Raw genomic sequence first — 23,588 nt, forward strand, 5'->3', positions numbered from 1 at the left:
CACCCTTCCCAGCGCTCTGGGCTACTGCCTCAGCCGGTGGCAAAAAACAACCAGTAGGAGTTAGCGCTGTGGGTGCAGAGCAGACCAGGCTGGCCAGGTCACACCTTGATGCAGACACTGGAGGTCAACTCCGCCTGAGAGAACAGACCCTAACAAATTCAGCGCCCGCCCCAGTGGGGCTTGACCCCCGGCGGGAGCTCCATGTAGCACCCCACACACACACTCACCCCCACACATAATCCCCTCCCACCGCGCGCACACATAGTGGTTCTATATCATGATGCCAACTTCTATATCCATGCTCTGCGTCGGATTGGCCTGCCTCGAGACAGACCCCCGCCCCCGTGAGACGGGATGTGACGTCATTGGAAAGCGCCGCTTTTCGGGAAACCACATGTCCCGGCGCTCCCCGCGGGGGGTCAAAGGTGAAGCGCAAGATGGCGGCGGACGCGGAGTATGGGCCGCTGGAGGAGGCGGTGGAAGAGCCGCGGAGCTTCAAGGACCTGGTGAGACAAACGGAGAACGAGCCCCCCCGCTTCTCCCCTGGGCCCGGCGTCTCCTGCCCGGGTCCGCCCTGTTCTGGGCCCCGCGCGGTGTTCGTTCCCCTCGTCACACGCTGGCGCGCCCGGCTCCCTGAGAGCCGCGGGCGGGGGGGGCGGTGCGGGTTAACTTGGGACTGGGAACCTGGTTCAGTTCCCGGCTCTGCTACCGGCTCCCTGCGGCGCGTCCCTCTGTCTCCATTGCCCCCCTGTGGAGCCCGGCCCTGCCTCGCCGCGCGCGGGGAGGAGGCGCACGCTGAAGACTGTGCGGGGCTCAGATACGAGGGTGGTGTCGGGACCATAGCGAGCGCTCCCCTGCTGCCTGCCCGGGACCTGAGGGTGATGCCACCCTGTGCCCTTCCCCGCCTGCTGAGTCTTGCTGCTTATTTCTTAATCTTTGAGAGTTTAAAGTAGACCTGGTGCCAGCACTTGCTGTGGGACCTGAACACACAGCCCTCCAGGTGTGCTGTGCTGGTACTATTTGCCTCTTTGCATCAGGGGTATCCTGGAAGGGAGTGGGGGGTATTAACTGGCAAAGTGTCCAGCTTTCATTTGGGGCTTCAGTTACTCTTGATATGAGAGCTAAAGAGATGCTATTAACATAAAATATGATTGTTAAAAAAAATTTAAAGTACATGAAGATGTCCTAGTCCCTTGCCCCCAGATAACTTTTCTCTTTTAAAATCACTTTATTCTGTTCTTAAATGTTTTTCTCTGCCCCATTTCTCTATGAAAAAAACCAGCCAAGTAACAGGGAAGACATGGGGCAATGCAATTGGTTGTATACCAAGTGCTGTGGAATGCATGAATTGGAAAAAAGAGATTTTTTTCCCCCCTGTGATCTTAGTTATAGTGATATTAGCAGATACTTGTAGTAATGGGGGGTAAAATTTTCAGACAGATTTGACTTTGTGGTTTTTTTTTTTTTTAAGTTGAGGGATTTCCTTAAAAGCGATCCCCACAGTTTGTGGGTGCAGCATTGAGTGTCCATGGGTTGACTGGGTTGGAGTCTGGCTGGGAGGTACTTAACTGTGTCAGCTGCATTCGATTAGCTAGCTTGGTAGTTCTTGGCCATTTGTTGATGTTTGTCCCCTTTTTTCTTTTACTCTCAGGGAGTAACAGATGTGCTGTGTGAAACTTGTGACCAGTTGGGATGGAAGACACCAACTAAAATTCAAGTTGAGGCTATTCCTGTGGCTCTCCAAGGTGAGCAAAGTCTGCTTCTCTGTTTCTGAGAACAGGTGTGGGAAGAAGGGTGTAGACTCCATATGGGTGAATCTTGTAAGGGTCTCTAATTCTTGAGGTCATTGAAGACAATGCTACACTCTCCACAGGAGCATGAATGTTAACTCCAGTATCCTGTCCAGATTCTAATTGAGATCTGACAATCGATCTCCCTAAACCTCCCCTGCGATTTTAGAAGGATACAGTATTCCTCACTGCCTGTATAGCTGTTTAGTTTTGAAGTGCACTATAAAGATACGGCATTGGGTAAACATGCTGTTTAATGGAGCTAGATGAAAAATTCATAGCACATAATTCAACAAAATTTGTTTTTCCTCTTTGCAAATATTAGTGTATATCATGATCTTCTCAAAACTATTTTCCAGTTAATGCCAGTAAATAAATCTTGCTCTATAGCAACTTCATTAACAGTTCGTAGTGAATATTTAAAATTTCAGCTGTCTTGATTAGTCACATAGACGCTAGGGATGTAAATATCCTTTAAAAAGTTAACCAGTTAAACGATTAAAATTATATCGTTTAACTGATTAACCAAGGTCCCTCCGGCTGGCCTGGCGCAGGCTGGAGGTTAACAGTTATGGTCAGTTAACCTTTTACATCCCTAATAGATGCGTGGTATACTTCTGCTCTCTGCCTGAAAGAAGGTGTATCTTAGAATCAGGTTTCCAGAGTGAATAATTGCTCATTCAAAATGGCTTTCTGGGAACACCCTGTAATTGCTGATTTCAGTTACGTTTTTAGCTAACATTCCTGTCACTAAACTCATTCACTAGAATATTCATCAAGTGAACACTATTGGGATAGGAAGACAATTCAGTAACATGTTTAAAAATGTGAGTTATTTTTTCAGTGTTTGCTTTGTCCTATTACTTACTTATTGGCAGGTGCATTTGAATAAAAGCCACATAGGTATTAGTACTTCTAAAATTAGTTACACTTTAGGAACTTTCCTGGTTGAAGGCAAGGATTGGGGTTATTTTAAGATGTGCCTCAGAACAGACAGTGTCTTGGCAAAAGCAACGTTGGTACTGCTACTGGATCTGTCTGCAGCAAGGTTCCTAAGCCCTGAAACGTGTCTAAAACTGGACCAGATTTCCTTATCAGTCATGAAGTGACAAAGATCATTTTTTTTTTGACATATTTAATCATATGAGGGGAATGGTGTATAAAATGGCTGGATTTAGTGAAATGTAAAGTGAGGGTTTGCAACCTGAAGTTCTAAGACAAACTATATGCTGCTTGGAACCGAGTGGGAAGATGAAAGGGACTGTGGGATTCAAGTTAAGTTACATAGAAATAAAACCATGTTTAAATGCTGCAAAGATCTGTGGAGGCTCCCTGTTTTTTGGTTTTGTTTTGTTTTTTTATTAAAAAGGAGATATCCTATCTCCTAGAACTGGAAGGGACCTTGAAAGGTCATCGAGTCCAGCCCCCTGCCTTCACTAGCAGGACCAAGTACTGATTTTGCCCCCGTTCCCTAAGTGGCCCCCTCAAGGATTGAACTCACAACCCTGGGTTTAGCAGGCCAATGCTCAAACCACTGAGCTATCCCTCCCACCCCATGTTCAGGTGCTGTGTCCTTGCACCTCTTGTTTTCTCACTCCTGTGAGTACTTGCTGGTACAGGTCTCTCAAATCTCATTATGGGGTTCTCTTTTCTTATGTTTTCTCTCCTTGTAGGCCGGGATATCATCGGGCTGGCAGAGACAGGCTCTGGAAAAACAGGGGCCTTTGCTTTGCCCATCCTGCAGACACTGCTGGAAACACCCCAACGCTTCTTTGCTCTTGTCCTCACACCAACCCGAGAGCTCGCCTTCCAGATCTCGGAGCAGTTTGAAGCTCTTGGATCCTCCATTGGTGTCCAAAGTGGTGAGTGGCCTTCTAATGGGCCTCAGAATTGTACAGTATTCAGATGTTACTGTGTGAAAATTTGAGGGAGTAGGAGAAAGCTGTTAAACTGTAAGGAAGGGAGTAGAGAGTATGGAATATGAGGGGAGATAGAGGAATAGAGTATGGGAGTGGGATTGGGGAAAGGATCATTGGTGAGGGGGTAGTATTTATGGTGGTGGTATATCACCTTTCAGTGTGAAAAAGAGCATGTAGCAGTCTGTCTTCCCTGAGGTGTACATCCAGGCAGTGGACATTTCCCAAGAGGGAAGTGGGGAGGATCGCCCATAACCACATGTTAAATTGTCAGCCATAAATTTGAGTCACCGCCCCCAATGAACTGAATAGGGGAGTTCACACCTATCAGGCTTTCTTTGCAGACTCCCTGCATCAGTTCCATATTCAAATTAATGTTTTAAGATTTAGTTTGCAACCATAAGGGCTAGGAACTCTGAATGAATGCACAGATTTTGCAGCTAAACTTAGCAGCAAGGGGTGGATTTTGCAGCTAGCTTTGTGACTGTGGAAAACATAGGGCCATGACAGTAAATGAGCTGGGGACTTGAAATCTGGATTAGGATATCTGGGGGAAGACAGTTACTGGTCAGGGATGCCAAAATGGAGTTAAAGAGAATTCCTATTAAGATAAGTGGCTTTAAATTCCTATACATAAATTGTGGGTGTATTTGAGAGGGGACAGGAATAGGTAGATTGTTGGTTATAGTGGTGGCTTGTACTGGTTCTGTTCCAGGGGGACTCACTCTGCCTCTGTTGTTTTTTTTTCTTCCCCACAGCGGTTATTGTGGGTGGAATTGACATGATGTCACAGGCTCTGACCTTAGCCAAGAAGCCACATGTTATAATTGGTAAGAAATCAGCATGTAGAATGATGCTTGTAATAAGATCACAGGCCTCCTAAGGAATGCGAAATGGTGGTGTTGGTTGTCAGAAGTTCCTATATGTGTCTGGAGGGAGCAATGAGTGTAACCTCACTGTGTTCCCCTTGGCTTTGAAGAAGGGACAGTGGATGCAATGCAAGCTCATCTCAAAATTGTCCAGCCAAGTTGCCTTGGGACTGGTCTCCCATTCTCCCCCAAGAACTCAAGCACCATGGTCTAGAGCTCTTCTCAGGATGCCTCTGATCTGGCCCACTTTTTCCCTTGGAAAGCCTGGTCTGGTTGTCTCATTTTAAGACCGCTCTGGTGCACAGGAGCTCTTCCATCCAGGGAAAATCAGTCTGCTTTGGCTTCTCACCAATCATCTTCAGTTCCCAGCACAGCTCCATACTGCTGTGACTGCCTTTACAATCTTAAGCAAAAGAAGCCAATTCTATAGCAGAGTTCCTCCTCCTCACTTGCAGTGCCTCTTCCCTCCTTACGTGGACTGCATTCTGGGACATTTTTCCCATTACTGTCACCTTTACCTTTCTTTTTGATTGTCTGTTGGTAGCAACACCTGGCCGTCTGATTGACCATCTGGAGAACACAAAAGGTTTCAACTTGCGAGCTCTTAAGTACCTGGTTATGGATGAAGCTGACCGGATCCTCAACATGGATTTTGAGACCGAGGTGAGGCCTACAATACCCGCCGTAAAGGAAAAGTCCTATAGAATTTAACAGATGAAATCAATGCAGTCTTAAGGAAACTATTCTAAATGTCTATAAGACTTAATAGAACAGTGGTTCTCAAATGGCGGGTCAGGTCTCCAAAGTGGGTCGCCACCCCATTTTAATGGGGTTGCCAAGGCTGGCATTAAACTTGCTGGGGCCTGGGGCTGAAGCTGATGCCCAAGCCCCACTGTCTGGGGCAGCAGGGCTCAGGTTACAGGCCCTCGGGCTTCAGCTTTGCCTTCCTGCCCCTCTGGGGTGGCAGGGCTTGGGCAGGCTCAGGCTTTGGTCCCCCCTCCCAGGGTTGTGTAGTAATTTTTGTTGTCAGAAGGGGGCCGCGGCGCAATGAAGTTTGAGAACCGCTGTAATAGAAAATGAAATCTTGCTATAGCTTTATTAAACTATCCCACAGCACTTAATAGTAAATTATATCTAACTTTTAACATCCCATAGAATTCTCTCTTAAATTCTACACAATGGTTTAAACACTTTAGAAATGAGCTAATCTCTGTTAAATTCTGTTGGATTCTTCCCTAAATGTTTATCTTGTTGTTCCTCGTTAGGTGCACGTGCTGATGTACACACTTCTGCAGATATACTGCCTGTTGACTTTTGGAGTCCATGGTGACTGTCTAGGTGTCCCAGCCCACAATGCAGCTTTATTTTATATGGCTCTTCTAAAAGAAGAAAGTGATTTATTGCGATGACCACTCCTCCCATATCAGACAGATTAGCATATGGCCCTGTATTCATATGTTCTCTGCATTCTCTGCTTGGAACACTTACTTGAAGGGGCGCATGTCTTGACTTCTACTGTGCCTCAGTAGCAGGTTTTGCCTCCTCCCTCTTTCTTTTACAGGTGGATAAGATCCTAAAAGTGATTCCCCGAGACAGGAAGACATTCCTCTTTTCTGCCACCATGACCAAGAAGGTGAGAGCATAACTTTTCTCAGATCAGCCTGTGTGTGTTGAAATTGGGGGAAGGGGTCATGGATTATCTGATAGATGTTTCTACACCCCTTTCCTCCTCCCTAAGGCTACATCTACACTATGAGTTAGGGATGTGATTCCCCTGCTCGTGTATGTATGCTCGTGTATGTATACTGGTGCTAGCTCTCATTGAGCTAGCACCAGTATAAGAGTGGCATAGCCGTGGAAGCATGGGTGGTGAAGGCATGGCTTAGCCATGCCGCGTACAAATCTGCCTGAAACTGGTGGGTACATGCTTGGCACGGCCCAGCCGTGCCTCCTACCAGTGCTACCGTGGCTACACTGCCGTTCATGCTCACACAATCTTGAGAGCTAGCACCTGCACACAAGTAGGGGAATCATGCTCCTAGCTCGTAGTGTAGACCTAGCCTTAGAGCTGTGTTGCTGGAGGATTAGCGTCTTGCTAATACCGACTTATTTTGATTCCTCATTCAGGTGCAAAAGCTTCAGCGTGCTGCACTGAAGGACCCTGTTAAATGTGCTGTTTCCTCCAAATATCAGACAGTTGAAAAACTGCAGCAGCATTATATTTTCATCCCCTCCAAATTCAAGGTAATGCCTCTCTTCTCTCCCCATCCTCAAAGCCATTCTTGCTCCTCCTTCATAGTTACTCTCCTGCTCTTTCCCATCTTCTCTGGCTTATGGTTGAACTTGTCCTTTGCTCTCATGTAGTCTGTACCACTGCTGTGTTTGTTGATCCTTGCAGGACAGTTACCTGGTTTATATCCTTAATGAACTGGCTGGGAACTCCTTCATGATATTCTGCAGTACCTGCAACAACACTCAAAGGACAGCTCTCCTGCTCCGCAACTTGGGTTTCACTGCCATACCCCTCCATGGACAGATGAGTCAGGTAGTAGTCTATCTCGCTCCTTGCTGTGTAGGTGTATATGAGATGAGGATGTGCCACTGTGTCATGACCAGCTCCGAGAGGCAAGAGACCATAACGTGTGTAGGGCTGGCTCCCTAGAGCTTAATTTAACATTAATGCAGCCACCAAATTCCAGTGTACCAGTATCAGTTGTTCCAAGTGAAAGCTTAATCTCCCAATCCTTCTGTATACAGAAGGATAACAATAGTTTAACAAGAATAGGATCAGTCCTTTGCTGTTTGATTCCTTAACTTTTGAGTTATAAACTTGTTTCTTTATTTTTCTTTCTACTATCACAGAATAAGCGACTGGGATCCCTGAACAAGTTCAAGGCAAAGGCCCGTTCCATTCTGCTGGCTACAGATGTTGCAAGCAGAGGTCTGGACATCCCACATGTGGATGTGGTGATAAATTTTGATATTCCCACACATTCCAAGGTGAGATACTCATCTTGATAAACGGGGGTTCCTATCACCTGATGCTTAAGATTGATCACCGAAGCTCACTACAGAAGACGTTCTCTTCTTTCTCCTCTGCTGACTGGAGCTCTTAGCTCACTCTTCTAGATGAAGCTGTACCATTTCTTTTCTGTGATGACATTTTTACTTGGTCTTGCTTTTTGGGTATATTGGTATGTACTGCAGAGCAGGGGCGTGATAAGTAGGGATGCTTTCTCTGTGCATGGGGGGAGTGCCAGGGGGATAAATTCCAGTTTCTGTTGCATCATGCTAAAGGGAAAATATCCACTTTAATCTTGGGAAATAGTCCAATTTATAATGATTCCAGTTTCTGTATGTTGTGGACTTAAAAAAAAAAAATCAGTCAGTGGTAGGGTTTTTTTGTTCTGTGTTCATAATGATTTTCTTTGCAAGGGAGAATTGATTAGACTAGAGTGCTGTGAAATTGTACAAATTTATCAAACGGAAATAGACACTTTACTTAACCCGAAGAGTTATTAAAATCTTAGGACATCTCTCTATGTAAGTCATAACATTATCAGATGTGACTTTTCAAGTTGATGGCATTGCTTGTTAAGGCTAACTTATAGCTCAATATCTGCTGTTAGGTAAACAATATTCAGTATTCTAGAAATTAAAACAGACTATTGTTTCCTGTAATGCTTATGGTGTACTAGACTCTGCAAACAAATAAGAGGGACATAGTCCCTGTTCTTGAAGATCTTAAATTATGAAAAGACTACGGGTAGATTAGGAGTAATAAACCTATTAGGTCATCTAGTTCAGGATTTCTCAAAAGTTGACCACATCTTAATAGTTACTTGTGGACACCTCCCCTTGCAATTCACTGTCTCAGACCTCTTCCCCTCTTATTTCTTGCAGTCATATAACAAGCCAATGGAAAGTGTAGAAAAGTGGCTAAAGTATTTTTATCTGCCTTACTGTGGTTTAGGAAATGAGTTAGTACCATACAACCAGCAAGTGCTCCTCAGATCAGTTAGGAGACTTCAGATCTAGTTCATCTTGCCCACTCAAGGCTGTTTCCCACTGTATGTTCTCCAGAGCTTTTGTCTAGTATTAAATGACCCTAGCAATGGAACTTCCACGTCCCGTAGACCATTCCACAATCCAACAGACTGCACCCAAAAATGTCTTGATAGTTCACCTTATTTATATAATGGTTTAATTTTGTCCTGCAGATTTTGCAGTGCAGTTGACTGTCAGAAAAGGAAAAAATGAGGAGGGGCACTGTTATAGGCCTATACCATAATTCAGAGATGGGTTAATGCCAGAGAACAAACTAGAAAGCTACTTTCACCATCCCCTCAATTCTCAGGGAGCTACACATGCTACTTCTGGAGCATGAATCCTGACCATTGTTTCTCCCCTCCCTCATGGCTTCTATTTTGTCCTAGGGAAATGCATAGTCCTCCCTGCATAGCCATTTACCTGCTGCTTGTTGGGGCCTCCGTATACTTGGGCACAAAGTGCACTTCCAGGGACTGTTTTCAGTTCAGTATTTGGCGGAGCACATCCTGTTGCTGACTGAGATATTTGCTTTTAGGATTACATTCACCGTGTGGGGAGGACGGCTCGAGCTGGACGGTCTGGCAAATCCATCACCTTTGTCACTCAGTAAGTACCATCAGGGTGTGCCTGCCTCGTTCATCCTGCTTCAGAGTAGGACACACCTGTCCTCCTGCTCCATGAGTAGGGAGCATCTTTTTTGCTCTGAGGAGCAGACAGAGTTCAGTGTGGTGAGCTCTGATAGGAGCTACATACGGCTGGCTGACTCTGGGTGGAGGCTGTGGTTAAGGAAAGCCCATACAGATCAGTCTTCCCAGGAATACTTTGGTTCTCATTTTTCCAGGTATGATGTGGAACTATTCCAGCGCATTGAGCACCTCATTGGCAAGAAGCTGCCTGTATTCCCCACACAGGAGGAGGAGGTCATGATGCTAACAGAGCGTGTGGCTGAAGCCCAGAGATTTGCTCGTATGGTATGTTTCCCTTTGTCCCTTGCCTCTCTCCATTGCCCTGAATTTCTCTCTGAATGTGGAGAGTTCTAGCAATTGCTCACCTTGTATGGGGGTGGGGGTTGTTTGTTTTTTCAGGAGTTGCGGGAGCAGGGAGAGAAAAAGAAGCGATCCCGGGATGAGGCCAATGATGACGATGACACAGAGGGAGCTACAGGTGTCAGGAACAAGGTGGCTGGTGGGAAAATGAAGAAAAGGAAAGCCCGTTAGCCAAGACTTCTGTCCCCTTTGAGTTTACGTGGGGTGGGGCAGTACCTACCACACAGTATTTCCATCAAACCTGAAGCCTCCAGAACTACACTTGTAAATGGCAGGCCAGTTGGAAAGAAATTTTCCATCATGTTTGCGTCTCCAGCACCGTCTTCAGTCATAGGGTGAACCTGCACCCTGGTAGTATGCTGGAACCCGTCCTCCTACTGAGGGTTGGTATCTGTTCTAATGCTGGGCTGTAAGAGGGAGTCGTCTCCTGCAGCTGGACTGTCCCCTGGACCTGGAAGCAACAGTCTCCTGGCAAAGCCCATTTTTATAGGGATTAAATGGGAAATGTTGGCCTATGGACACCTTTTCCCCCAATCATGCTGCAGCCTATCATCACTCACCATCCAAACCTCAATGAGTGCCTCTTTATAAGACAATTGGAAGGAAGAAGAAAACTGAGAAGCACCTTAAATTTTCCAGAGTATGCATATGATGCTCCAGGATGGGATTCTTGCCTTGAACAGAGACACTCCTGCTGGGGCAAAAACTCCAAATATATTTTGCTTAACCACAAATCAATTTGCTTTTCTGTGTATTCTAACTTATTGTGCCACTTCTGCTAACTTTCAAAGTTATCTGTTTTAAGAGGTTTCCCTCCCATGTAGGTCAACGTCATCTCCACCCACACCCTTACTGTGAAGTCAACTCAGCATATGCTATCACCATGCTTTCTGTGACACCTGTCTGATGTCCCAGATATTGCAGTGACTTCATATAGTCTACTCCCGCTGGAGGAGAAATGCCAAGAAAATAGAGAGAGGCATGGGCAGATTTATGTATATGGCTTTCTATGCTCCCACTAGTAGTCACTGACTCCTGTAGTACCTGAGAGCCAACACTAGGGGGCAGTGTTACACAGTCAAGCAGCGAAGCCCTTTATGCTGGAGGAACAGTAATGGATTGTTATCAGATGTTCTATTTCTGGCTCTTCCTCTTTATCCCAGTAGTGCTTTCTTTGTGTATTGCTTCTGAGCTTAGTAGAATATAAGAAGCAAGAGAGCCTCTTTGTAAAAAGTGGAAGAAAAAATTCAACTTCCTTTTCAATACACCAGCAGTCTGGTTCTAATTCCCACCGGTAGTAAACCAATGCTAATATGAGCTGAAAGGGTGCTCTTCAGTTACTTTCTACAACAACATGCCAACTCCTCAGGCAACTGAATAATTCTGCTGTCTGGGTGGTTTACAAAGTGTCTGTTAGAGCTGGTCAGAAACAAGAATTTCCCTTCCCTAGAAATGCAGATATTTGGAGGAGGGGGTTCTGAATGGGAAGGAAAAACCAAAATTTTGACATTTAAAAATTCTGAAAAACTGATTCAGGGCCAGTTTAATGTCAAAACATTAAATATTAAATACAATATATAAAAGTCAGGAATAGTTAAGGTAAAAGTGTTTATCAAAAGCAAGTGTTCTAACTTTCTTGTGAAAGTTCATCAAGATCAAACACATTCCTGCAAAATTTCAGCTTACAATAAATAGCATTTTCCAATAATACTTCTGACAAACCGTTGATGAGCTCTATTGCCTATAATACAAACATATGCCTAAGGTGGTGGTCATCTGATGCATAATATTTATCATTAACCTTGACTGTCTTATCAGCTATTTATCCTGGTCATTTGCAATAACAACTTACTCATACCGAACATCCAAGCAGCTTCAACTAGATGTGCACCACCAAATTCTCGAGTCCATTCCTTCCCAAAAGAGTAGAATGCTATCACTTGGTTGAAGCCTGTGTAAGGGTGACAGTTTGTAACTCATCAGTGCTAGACGCAAGAGCGTTATGTTATTGTAAAGGAGTGTTTCACTTTTCAGTGGGACTTCAAGCACTTGTTTCTGTCTCAGGAGCAGCTCCCAATACTGGACTTTGTGATCTTATGTACAAATTTACCTAAAACTATCAAGTACTCATTTAAAGATTTTCTGGTGCTCAGATTTAAAAATTTTATTAAAGTGAATGTTTAAAATTAAATATACACAAGTTAAGAGGGAAGGTACTGTACATCTGGGGTCAGGCTTGGGTTATGGGGGGTTACAGGTATCGGTTGCAAGGGTGAAGAGATACATACATATCCCATAACTGGCATAGACCCAGATTGGGGTGCAAGGGTTTTTAAAGTGTCAGTGGATAAGGGGGCTCGGGTACGCCACCCATGGAATGTATAAGGAGTCCAAGTCAATATCGGTGTAACGAATGAGTACATGGGTGGGGTGCGTCCCTTGGTTCGTCAGGGAAGGAAGTGAGTTATTTCCCTGGTCGGTGGTCTCAGTTACTCAGTGTGGTATTACTACAATGATACAGTTAATCTTCACAACACCTCTGTGAGGTAGGGAAGTGCTGTTATCCCCATTGAAGCACAGACTAAGGGCTTGTCTACAGGAACAATTAGCCCGCAGGAAGCTGGATGTGATTCTACCCCCCATCAGTCTGCTACAGTCTCTTTGTGGGTACCCTGCTGGCATGTAACAGCTCCGTACAGCGCTTTGATCTAGTAGTTCTTTTTGAGAAAGCACATTAACAAGCATCTGCAAGGTGCAAAAGAACAGTCACCCAGCTTGCTGCCATCCAGTTGTTTTTGGTGACAGACCCTGAGTGGTGATTTGCACCAAGTTTCATAGGAATTGTTTGGTGGAACAGGGAAAACAACCCATGCTAGTACTCTAACCACTAGGTGCTCCTTCCCTTTTAAAAGCTTTAAATAAACCAGTGGTTCTCAACCCATGGGCCGCATGTGGCCTAGTTAGCACACAGCTGTGTGCTAAAAAACAATTCAAAATTTGCTGCTCTGGCCTGGCAGGGCCAACTGGGGGGAAACAGTGGCAGGCAGCCCTGCTGGAGCGCTCCTGCCAGCAGTGGGTCTGTGAGTGCTGCAGGGGCCAGGGTGTGGGAGAGTGGGTCTCTGGGGAGGTCTGTGGGGGGGCTCTGGGCATTGAGGGGGTATGGGGTGCTGGTCAGCATAGGTGAGGGAACTATGAGAGTGGGGGGTGCTGGTGCACCCCTGGGTTTTACGTGGGTCTCTGCTCCTGGTCCTGCACCAGGGTCCTTGGTGCCCAGTGTAATGGGGCTCTGCTCCTGGCCCTGCTCTATGGATGGGTCTCTGGGCATGGGGGTTGTAGCGGGGGGGCACTGTGGTTCTCAACCTGTGGCCCATGTAACACATTGCTACACAATGATAAATAGGTTGAGAACCACTGCTTTAAGCTTTATTTCTCCCTAAGCCCTACACAGTTAAACTAATGGTAACAGACCCTGGCTTTACAGATGGAGAGAGAGAGTTAAAAAAAAAAAAAAAGCTTTTTAAAAGCTACCTTATTCCTGCTGTGTAAAGTGTTTTTTGGGCTCATTAGTGAGCTGCCGAGCTAGTAGCTTTATCACTCATGACTAACATAGTCAGCTCTGCCAAACTCGTGCTGATTAGCATGTTTGTTGCATAATCCTCTTATTGTCTGTTCTAAATATTAGTTGGCATGTGGTATGAGAAGGCAATGAGAGTCTTTGTCTCTTCTGGCCATTAACAATAGTACTGCCTCTGCCCTGGCAAAAATGTTGTTTTCATGGTTCTGTATTCCCAGGAGGTGAGACATTCCCAGTGCTCCATTCCTTCTGCCAGTTCCTTACAGAAATGTTTAAAATACTGCTTCCCGCCGTTGGAGATTCCAGACTAGTCACAGGGGCTGGGGCAAAAGAAGAGTAGTGGTGGTGGGCAAGAGTTATATGACCCTGAATCCACTGTTTTCCTGACTGAAATTGTCCTTAAAATCTACACTGATCTCTAACACAACTGCCTGTAGGATCCAATAGCAGCTCACAGGCACAAACGCTGTGAGAGCATCTGAGTCCCCCAGCACTACTAAGTGATGCCCCCCGTCCCACCCACCCTGAGCAGCATGTAGCTTTCCAGTGAGTAAGGGGAGTAAAACTGAAAATAAACACACAAAATAAAGAGAAAGAGGGAATGAAAAAGGAGAGGAAACAGTAGGAACTTGCCATGTGTAGGGTGATTGGTGGGGAGGGAGAGCGTGTTTATCCACCAATTAGTAAGGGAGCTTTGAACAAAAAGACTGGGAATTGCTGTCCTAAGGTTCCACACCTATAAAAGTGAGAGTTCCACCTTGGCTTAGGACAGGGGTTCTCAAACAGGGGGTCGGGACCCCTCAGAGGGTTGCGAGGTTATTACATGGGGGGGTCACGAGCTGTCAGCCTCCACTCCAAATCCCGCTTTCCCTCCAGCATTTATAATGGTGCTAAATATATAAAAAAGTGTTTTTAATGTATAAGGGGGGTCGCACTCAGAGGCTTGCTGTGTAAAAGGGGTCACCAGTATAAAAGTCTGAGAACCCCTGGCTTAGGATCTCAAGCTAAGCAGGGTTGGCCCTGCTGGTCAGTATGTGACGGTATGTCTATACAGCAATTAAGCACCCACGACGGGCGCATGTGAGCTGACTCGACTCATGGGAATCGGGCTGCAGGTCTGTAAAATTGCAGTGTAGATGTTGGGGCATGGGCTGGAGCCCAGGCTATGGGATCCTCTCTCTTCACAGGGTCCCAAAGCCCAGGCTACAGCCCTAGCCCGAACGTCTATGCCACAATTTTACAGCTCCGGAGCCTGATCCCTGAGTCACCTGACACAGGCCAGCTGGGGTGTTTAATTGCTGTGTAGATATACCCTCTAAGGCCTCCAAGGAAAATCCATGTATAGCTGAGAGTGGTGGTGGTGACTCAGTGCATGGCAAGCTTTTGTCTGAGTCAGTACTGACCAAGCATTGCAGTATGATTTAAGGGGTACTATGCTGTTGGAGTAGGGAGCTACCTTTTGATGAAACTTAAACCACAACTCAAGGAGCACAGTGGGGTAAAAGGCAAGCCAGAACACAAGCCTCTTCCTTCTAGTGGACATTGGCTCTTGTTCCACAGCAGAGTTTTGTGATTCTCAGATTCTGTCTTGCATGGGCACTAGGGATCCAAGATCCTCTGTTTCCTAGAAACTTAATTATAGGGAGAATGTGAGAGGAGGAACGCTCAAATTTCAAAGAAAGCGAAACCACTCCTTGTGAAGGAATATAGGGCATTCCTCATAAGAAGGGAGTGGTCCTGAGAGGAGAGGTATTGACGTCCTCCCCTGGGCTGGAATGACAAGAGCTATAAAATTCCTAGCACTAGAAAACCAGAGTGCTTTCCCCACCCACATTCCTGCCTGCGCCTCACCTACTCAAGCGATGTGTGTTAATTTCAGCTAAAAATATCACAACACGTTTGAATACCGGGAAAGAGTTTCTTGGTATGATTGTGCCAAGAGCGGGTGCTTTCGTAACCGAAACAAGAGGGAGTGGGGAAGCGTAGGGTCCTAATACTCATTCTGTCCAGGAGGGTAGAGTGCTAATCTCACCTGCTATTAGCAATACCTGTATCTGATTTCAGAGTTGCAGCCGTGTTAGTCTGTATCTGACTTCACAGGATATGAGCAGGAGACACCTTTCTGTGGGGAGGGTAGCTTACGTCAGCCTAACTATGGAAGTGTCAACACTTAAATTTCACTCCCACCCATGGGCAGCTAGTATAATAGGCCTCGGGAGGTTTGGCCTCCGGCGCGGCTGCCAGACCTCCGGTTGCAGGGTTTGGCGGCAAAGTTTTTGCTTTTATTATGCCCCATGCAGATTCCAGGACGGCTGAGGAGGCACATACTGCCTTGGCAGCTGCCCCAGAACCTGCATGGGGCATATCAAAAGTGTCTTCTACAGACGCTTTTCCCCTGGGTGGTGGGCGGGTTGGGTCCAGGGAGGGGAGGCACAGCGCAGCTTCGGCCAGCCCGGCCAGGGCTCCTCCAGGCTTGGGGGGAGGCTCGGGGCTTCGGCCTGTCTGGCTGGGGCTCCTCTGCTCGGGGGAGGGCTCGGGGGCTTCTCTAACCCAAGAGGGGGGACGCTCTGGGCTGCAGCTGGCCCGGGGCTCCTCTGGGCAAGGGGGTGGTTTGTGGCTCTGGCCACGGGGCGGGGGAGGCGCAGGGGGTCTCGGGGCTCTGGCTGTGGGGATGGTGTGGGCGGAAGGGGCGGAGCTGGGGGCTAGCCTCCCCACCAATGTCACTGCACTGCTACGCCAACTTAACTCCACCTTCACGAGCGGCGTAGAGTCAAAGTCGATGTCGTTAGGTTGATGCAGTGTCAGTGTAGATACTGCGTTGCTTATGTCGACTGTTGTTGGCTTTCAGGAGGCTCACACTGACAGGACAATCAATACAAGCACTCCTGGTGAGGACGTGCACCACTGACACAAGGAGCAAAGTGTAGACACACACAAGCAATGTAATTACTGCGGCAGCTCTATGGTGATGTAAATTAGGTTGACTTAATTTTGTAGTGTAGATGTGGCCTCAGTCCTTGGCAGAGATTGCTAATAAGGCGGTCATGAAGTACTACATTTGAGACGGCATTAGACTCCAGCAACTTATTTCAGTTAGGTTGTAAATTGTTCAATGTGATCCTTGATCTCATTCCCTCCAAGCTTGGTCTACAGTAGCCTGAATTTGGTGGCATTCAGGGTTAAAATTCAGATGAGGAATATGGCTTGAGGCATTGTAGGGCACTGGGATGTATTTGACAATGGGTGTATTGTTGAAAGGGGGTGGGGGCTGAAGATGATCAGGAAATGGATTGTACTGGTTTGTAATTTAAAGTGATGACAGGCTGCCCAGAGCCCTTTTTATGTATAATTTGAAATACATTTCTCTTTGGGGGGTCTCTATACCTGTTACTGGCTGGGAGTCCTTGTCTTAAAAAGTAAAGGGAGCCTTTCTTTTCAACACCCTGCTGTTAATGGAGGGAGGCAACCTAAAAAGATTAGACCAAGGAGCGGAGCTGTCTCCTTTTGCTAGAGTCTAGGATCAACTGACCAGAGGGGTTGGAACTTGAGCTGCCTCGGACATATCCCTGGACTATATAGGGTGAACCTGTGACCCATCACAGAAACAGGGTATGCAGTGCTGTGAAACAGCTACCCCCTTCATTACCAATGACCTAAATAATTTAGGAGCTAAACCTGGCAATTTTCTACCAGCACCACTAGCAGGTGGTGTACAGTGAGCATTTGGAAGAGGCCCAACTCTGGAGGGAGCTCCCAGAATAACAAATGATTTGGAGTCTGGAGGGACTAATTTATGAAGTGAGACTGAAATAACTAAACAGCCATAGTTTAGCCAAATATCTATATCGTATTGTAACTGCTTACAAGTATTTTGAAGGGTGTAAGCACCAAGGAAGGAATGGGTATCGGTCAAGGTTTGAGCTCGGTGACTTGCACAACAGAAACAAGTATGTGTAAATATTTGTTTCAAGAGAATTTTTGGCTTTTCTGTAGCTGTACTTTGATTACTTTCTGCAAACATTTGAGTGAGTGACTAATTCTTGAAAACATTGTGCAGAGCAAAAATCTCATGCGTGCACACATAAACCTGGCACCAAATTCCATACAAAACCACAAGTGTGTGTTTGGCCATTTTGAAATCAGACTTTCCCTCGTGTTGAAAAACTTGTTAGCAGCAGAAATTACCACCAGGTGAGTTTAGGTGGCTAGTCACACTCCAAGAGTAGCAAATAATTTAAGACTGATCGTTTGCAAGCAACCCGTAGGCTGAATCATGTCCCTAGAATGGGTTTGCATGTGCATGGAGTGAGGGGGAAAGGCAATGTATTTTTGTGCTCTCTACATAAAAGTGAAACATAGGGTTTAAATAAGTAGTTCAGCAAAGCCTACTAGAAGTCCTTTTCCAAGCAGACTCCCTCCCTTCCTTCCACCACTTCCCTTCACCTCTTACATTGGACATGGTTTTGGGGGCACAACTATCCCATACACGCCCTCCTTTTCTCCCCCTCCCAAAAATCCTTCAGTAGGTTTTCTCCCACAACTCCTTTCAGGCAGTGTAAGTAGTGATGGCTGGGTTTACCTTGTTCTTTTGTGGGGTGTGGAGAGGGGTCTCCACTTCAACCTTGTCCAGAGAACCTAGCATTCTAGAAGGGCTTTAAATTGGGTAACTAATAAGATTCAGTTAGGAGCTTGGCTCTGACCAGAGGAAGTGAGCTCCCTCCCACACATCAGGCTTTGAGCCTTCCTTCCCTGGGGCAATGGAAGAATAATGCACAAGAGGAACCTGTTACACCAGAGAAGAAGGATCATTGGGGTGTCCCAATCAATGGTACTATAGACAGACATTGCATGAGGACTGTGGATCATAGAAGATTTACTGTTGTTCCTGTATATAGCTCAGTTTCACAAAAGGAACAATAACCATTTAGTTGCAATAGGTTATTGCTCAGACTCTTTCCTGCATAGATATTTTCCTTCTATAATATGTGCACGTAATGTTTACTTCTATTGTTCATAAATCTTTTTATAGAGTCCGCAGATTTAAACGTTGGCAATGGTACCAACCCTGTTTTTTACTCTGTAACTTTGTCATATGAATGACAGGGAGTCAGTAACAGTAGGATTGTATGTACACTGATCTGCCCTCACTAACACTACTGTATTAATATAACATGAGAGGAAGCAGGGAGGTAACTAATCTACCCAAGTAAGAGAACATACAAGCTGCTGTACTGGTTGAGAGCAATGGTCCATCTATCCCAGTATCCTGTCTCTGACAGTAGCCAGTACCATAGCTTCACGGAGAGTGTACAGAACAGGACAGTTTTGAAGTGATCATCCCCTGGCTTCTGGCAGTCAGAGGTTCAGAGTTGTCCTGAGCATGGGATTGCATCCCTGACCAGCATGACTAATTCTCTGTGAACTTGTCCAGTTCTTTTTTTAACCCAATTATACTTCTGGCCATCAAAACATCCCATGGCAATGAGTCCCACATGTTAACTGTGCATTGTGTGAAAAAATATTTCCTCTTGTTTGTATTAAACCTGATGTCTATCAATTTCATTCTGTGACCTCTGGTTTTTGTATTGTGGAAAAGGGTACATAACAATTCTCTATTCATGTATGCAGTGGTGTTGTAGCCATGTTGGTCCCAGTATATTAGAAAGACAAGATGAGTGAAGCAATATCTTTTATTGGACCAGCATCTGTTGCTGGGGCCTGGTCTACACTACATGGTTAGGTTGATGCAAGCAACTTATGTCATCACTTACATTTGCATAATGTAAGTGCCCCACTACCGTGACTTAGTAACACCACCTCCCCAAGCAGCATAGAGTCAGGGTCAATGTAATCAGGTCAAAGCAGTTTCAGGGTATGTCTACACTACGAAATTAGGTCGAATTTATAGAAGCCGGTTTTATAGAAATCGGTTTTATACAGTCGATTTTGTGTGTCCCCACATAAAATGCTCTAAGTGCATTAAGTCGGTGGACCGCGTCCACAGTACCAAGGCTAGCATCGACTTCCGGAGCATTGCACTGTGGGTAGCTATCCCACAGTTCCCGCAGTCTCCGCCACCCATTGGAATTCTGGGTTGAGATCCCAATGCCTGATGATGCAAAAACAGTGTCGCGGGGGGTTCTGGGTACATGTCGTCAGGCCCCTCCCCCTCCATCAGAGCAACGGCAGACAATCGATTCGCGCCTTTTTACCTGGGTTACCTGTGCAGACAACATACCATGGCAAGCATGGAGCCCGCTCAGCTCAGCTCAGCTCACCGTCACCATATGTCGTCTGGGTGCCGGCAGACATGGTACTGCATTGCTACACAGCAGCAGCTAATTGCCTTTTGGCAGTAGATGGTGCAGTATGACTGGTAGCCGTCATCGGCTATCTGGGTGCTGGCAGACGTGGGGCTGCATTGCTATACAGCAGCAGCTCCTTGCCTTTTGGCAGTAGATGGTGTATTACGACTGGTATCCATCGTCGTCGTATTCCTCAGTGAGTTCGGTCAGAGGCACCTGGGCAGACATGTTTTGTCTCCTGGAGACTCAGTCCTGCTGGCAGTCCTATTGAACCGTCTTGACGATGATGGCTAGCAGTCGTAGTACAGCATCTTCTGCCAAGCACCCAGAAGATGCCGATGGCTATCAGTCATGCTGCACCGTCTGCTGCCAGCTTAAGATGTAAAAAATAGATGGACCAGATTTGTTCTGTATTCATTTGCTTCCCCCTCCCTCCGTGAAATCAACGGCCTGCTAAACCCAGGGTTTTGAGTTCAATCTTTGGGGGGGCCATTCTGTGTGACAGTTGTTTGTGTTTCTCCCTGATGCACAGCCACCTTTGTTGATTTTAATTCCCTGTAAGCCATGTTGTCACTCGCCCCTCCCTCCCTCCCTCCGTCAGACAATAGTTTCGCGCCTTTTTTCAGCCCAGACGCCATAGCACTGGGATCATGGAGCCCACTCAGATCACCGCGGCAATTATGAGCACTATGAACACCACGCGCATTGTCCTGGAGTATATGCAGAGCCAGAACATGCCAAAGCAAAACCAGGCGAGGAGGCGATTGCAGCAATTGCAGCGCGGCGACGAGAGTGATGAGGAAATTGACATGGACATAGACCTCTCACAAAGTACAGGCCCCAGCAATGTGCAAATCATGGTGTTACTGGGGCAGGTTCATGGCGTGGAACGCCGATTCTGGGCCCGGGAAACAAGTACAGACTGGTGGGACCGCATCGTGTTGCAGGTGTGGGACGATTCCCAGTGGCTGCGAAACTTTCGCATGCGTAAGGGCACTTTCATGGAACTTTGTGACTTGCTTTCCCTGCCCTGAAGCGCCAGAATACCAGGATGAGAGCAGCCCTCACAGTTGAGAAGCGAGTGGCGATAGCCCTGTGGAAGCTTGCAACGCCAGACAGCTACCGGTCAGTCGGGAATCAATTTGGAGTGGGCAAATCTACTGTGGGGGCTGCTGTGATCCAAGTAGCCAATGCAATCAAAGACCTGCTGATATCAAGGGTAGTGACTCTGGGAAACGTGCAGGTCATAGTGGATGGCTTTGCTGCAATGGGATTCCCAAACTGTGGTGGGGCGATAGACGGAACCCATATCCCTATCTTGTCACCGGAGCACCAAGCCACCGAGTACATAAACCGCAAGGGGTACTTTTCAATGCTGCTGCATGCTATGTTCTCTTACTTGGTGGATCACAAGGGACGTTTCACTAACATCAACGTGGGATGGCCGGGAAAGGTACATGATGCTCGCGTCTTCAGGAACTCTGATCTGTTTCAAAAGCTGGAGGAAGGGACTTTCTTCCCGGACCAGAAAATAACCGTTGGGGATGTTGAAATGCCTATCGTTATCCTTGGGGACCCAGCCTACCCCTTAATGCAATGGCTCATGAAGCCGTACACAGGCAGCCTGGACAGTAGTCAGGACCTGTTCAACTACAGGCTGAGCAAGTGCCGAATGGTGGTGGAATGTGCATTTGGATGTTTAAAAGCACGCTGGCGCAGTTTATTGACTCGCTCAGACCTCAGCCAAACCAATATTCCCATTGTTATTGCTGCTTGCTGTGTGCTCCATAATCTCTGTGAGAGTAAGGGGGAGACCTTTATGGCAGGGTGGGAGGCTGAGGCAAATCGCCTGGCCGCTGATTACGCGCAGCCATACACCAGGGCAGTTAGAAGAGTACAGCAGGGCGCGGTGTGCATCAGAGAAGCTTTGAAAACCAGTTTTGTGACTGGCCAGGCTACGGTGTGAAACTTCTGTTTGTTTCTCCTTGATGAACTCTCCGCCCCCCCCCCCGCCCCCCGGTTCACTCTACTTCCCTGTAAACTAACCACCCTCCCCTCCCCACTTTGAGCACCACTTGCAGAGGCAATAAAGTCATTGTTACTTCACATTCATGCATTCTTTATTAATTCATCACACAACTAGGGGGATAACTGCCAAGGTAGCCCAGGAGGGGTGGGGGAGGAGGGAAGGAAAAGGACACACTGCAGTTTAAAACTTTAAAACTTTAACACTTATTGAAGGCCAACCTTCTGATGCTTGGGCAATCATCTGGGGTGGAGTGACTGGGTGGCCGGAGGCCCCCCCACCGCGTTCTTGGGCATCTGGGTGAGGAGGCTATGGAACTTGGGGAGGAGGGCTGTTGGTTACACAGGGGCTGAAGCGGCGGTCTCTGCTCCTGCTGCCTTTCCTGCAGCTCAACCATACGCTGGAGCATATCAGTTTGATGCTCCAGCAGCCGGAGCATCGACTCTTGCCTTCTGTCAGCAAGCTGACGCAACCTATCCTCTTCAGCCCGCCACTTGCTCTCTTCAGCCCGCGATTCAGCCCGCCACCTCTCCTCTCGTTCATATTGTGCTTTTTTGCACTCTGACATTGACTGCCTCCTCGCATTCTGCTGTGCTCTGTCAGCATGGGAGGACATCTGGAGCTCCGAGAACATATCATCCCAAGTCCGCCGTTTTCTCCTTCTAATCTTCACTAGCCTCTGTGAAGGAGAAACATTTGCAGCTGGTGGAGGAGAAGGGAGAGGTGGTTAAAAAAGACACATTTTAGAGAACAATGGGTACACTCTTTCACGTTAAATTTTGCTGGTCACATTACACAGCACATGTGCTTTCGTTACAAGGTCGCATTTTTCCTCTTATATTGAGGGCCTGCCGGTTTGGTGTGAGAGATTACTCACACAGTGCCAGGCAACAGATTTCGGCTTGCAGGCAGCCATGGTAAGCCACAGTCTTTTGGCTTTTTTAACCTTCTTAACATGTGGGAATGGTTTCAAACAGTAGCACCCTCATTTCCCATACCAAGCACCCGTTGGGTTGGCCATTTAAAATGGGTTTGCAATGTAAAAGGAGGGGCTGCGGTTTCCGGGTTAACATGCAGCACAAATCCAACTACCCCCCACACACACCCAATTCTCTGGGATGATCACTTCACCCCTCCCCGCCACCGCGTGGCTAACAGCAGGGAACATTTCTGTTCAGCCAAGCAGGAACGGGCACCTCTGAATGTCCCCTTAATAAAATCACCCCATTTCAACCAGGTGACCATGAATGATATCACTCTCCTGAGGATAACAAAGAGAGATAAGGAATGGATGTTTTCTGCATGCCAGCAAACACCGGGACCATACGCTGCCATGCTTTGTTATGCAATGATTCCAGACTACGTGCTACTGGTCTGGCATGGTAAAGTGTCCTACCATGGTGGACGGGATAAGGCAGCCCTCCCCAGAAACCTTTTGCAAAGGCTTTGGGAGTACATGAAGGAGAGCTTTCTGGAGATGTCCCTGGAGGATTTCCGCTCCATCCCCATACACATTAACAGACTTTTCCAGTAGCTGTACTGGCCGCGATTGCCAGGGCAAATTAATCATTAATCATTAAACACGCTTGCTTTTAAACCATGTGTAATATTTACAAAGGTACACTCACCAGAGGTCCCTTGTGTGCTCTCAGGGTCTGGGAGCATGCCTTGGGTGAGTTCGGGGGTTACTGGTTCCAGGTCCAGGGTGATAAACATATCCTGGCTGTTGAGGAAACCGGTTTCTCCGCTTCCTTGCTGTGAGCTATCTTCATTGTCTTCATCATCATCTTCCTCGTACCCCAAACCCGCTTCCCTGTTGCGTGATTCTCCATTGATGGAGTCAACGCACACGGTTGGGGTAGTGGTGGCTGCACCCCCTAGCATGGCATGCAGCTCCGCGTAGAAGCGGCATGTTTGCGGCTCTGCCCCGGACCTTCTGTTTGCCTCTCTGGCTTTGTGGTAGGCTTGCCTTAGCTCCTTAATTTTCACGCGGCACTGCTGTGCATCCCTGT

General features: G+C 46.9%; 1 protein-coding gene across 1 annotated transcript; it reads left to right on the forward strand.

Moving 5' to 3' along the window:
* The first annotated feature begins 428 nt into the window (after positions 1–428).
* On the forward strand, positions 429–10,405 carry DDX47 (DEAD-box helicase 47). Its single transcript, XM_065405382.1, has 12 exons — positions 429–506; positions 1,652–1,745; positions 3,464–3,652; positions 4,465–4,536; positions 5,120–5,238; positions 6,137–6,208; positions 6,703–6,819; positions 6,974–7,120; positions 7,438–7,575; positions 9,161–9,231; positions 9,467–9,596; positions 9,711–10,405. The coding sequence occupies exons 1-12, from the start codon at positions 438–440 to the stop codon at positions 9,840–9,842; spliced, it is 1,350 nt and encodes a 449-aa protein (XP_065261454.1). The 5' UTR covers positions 429–437; the 3' UTR covers positions 9,843–10,405.
* Positions 10,406–23,588: the final 13,183 nt, after the last annotated feature.

This window comes from Emys orbicularis, chromosome 1 (genome assembly GCF_028017835.1).
Source record: "Emys orbicularis isolate rEmyOrb1 chromosome 1, rEmyOrb1.hap1, whole genome shotgun sequence".
NCBI classification, from domain to species: domain Eukaryota; kingdom Metazoa; phylum Chordata; order Testudines; family Emydidae; genus Emys; species Emys orbicularis.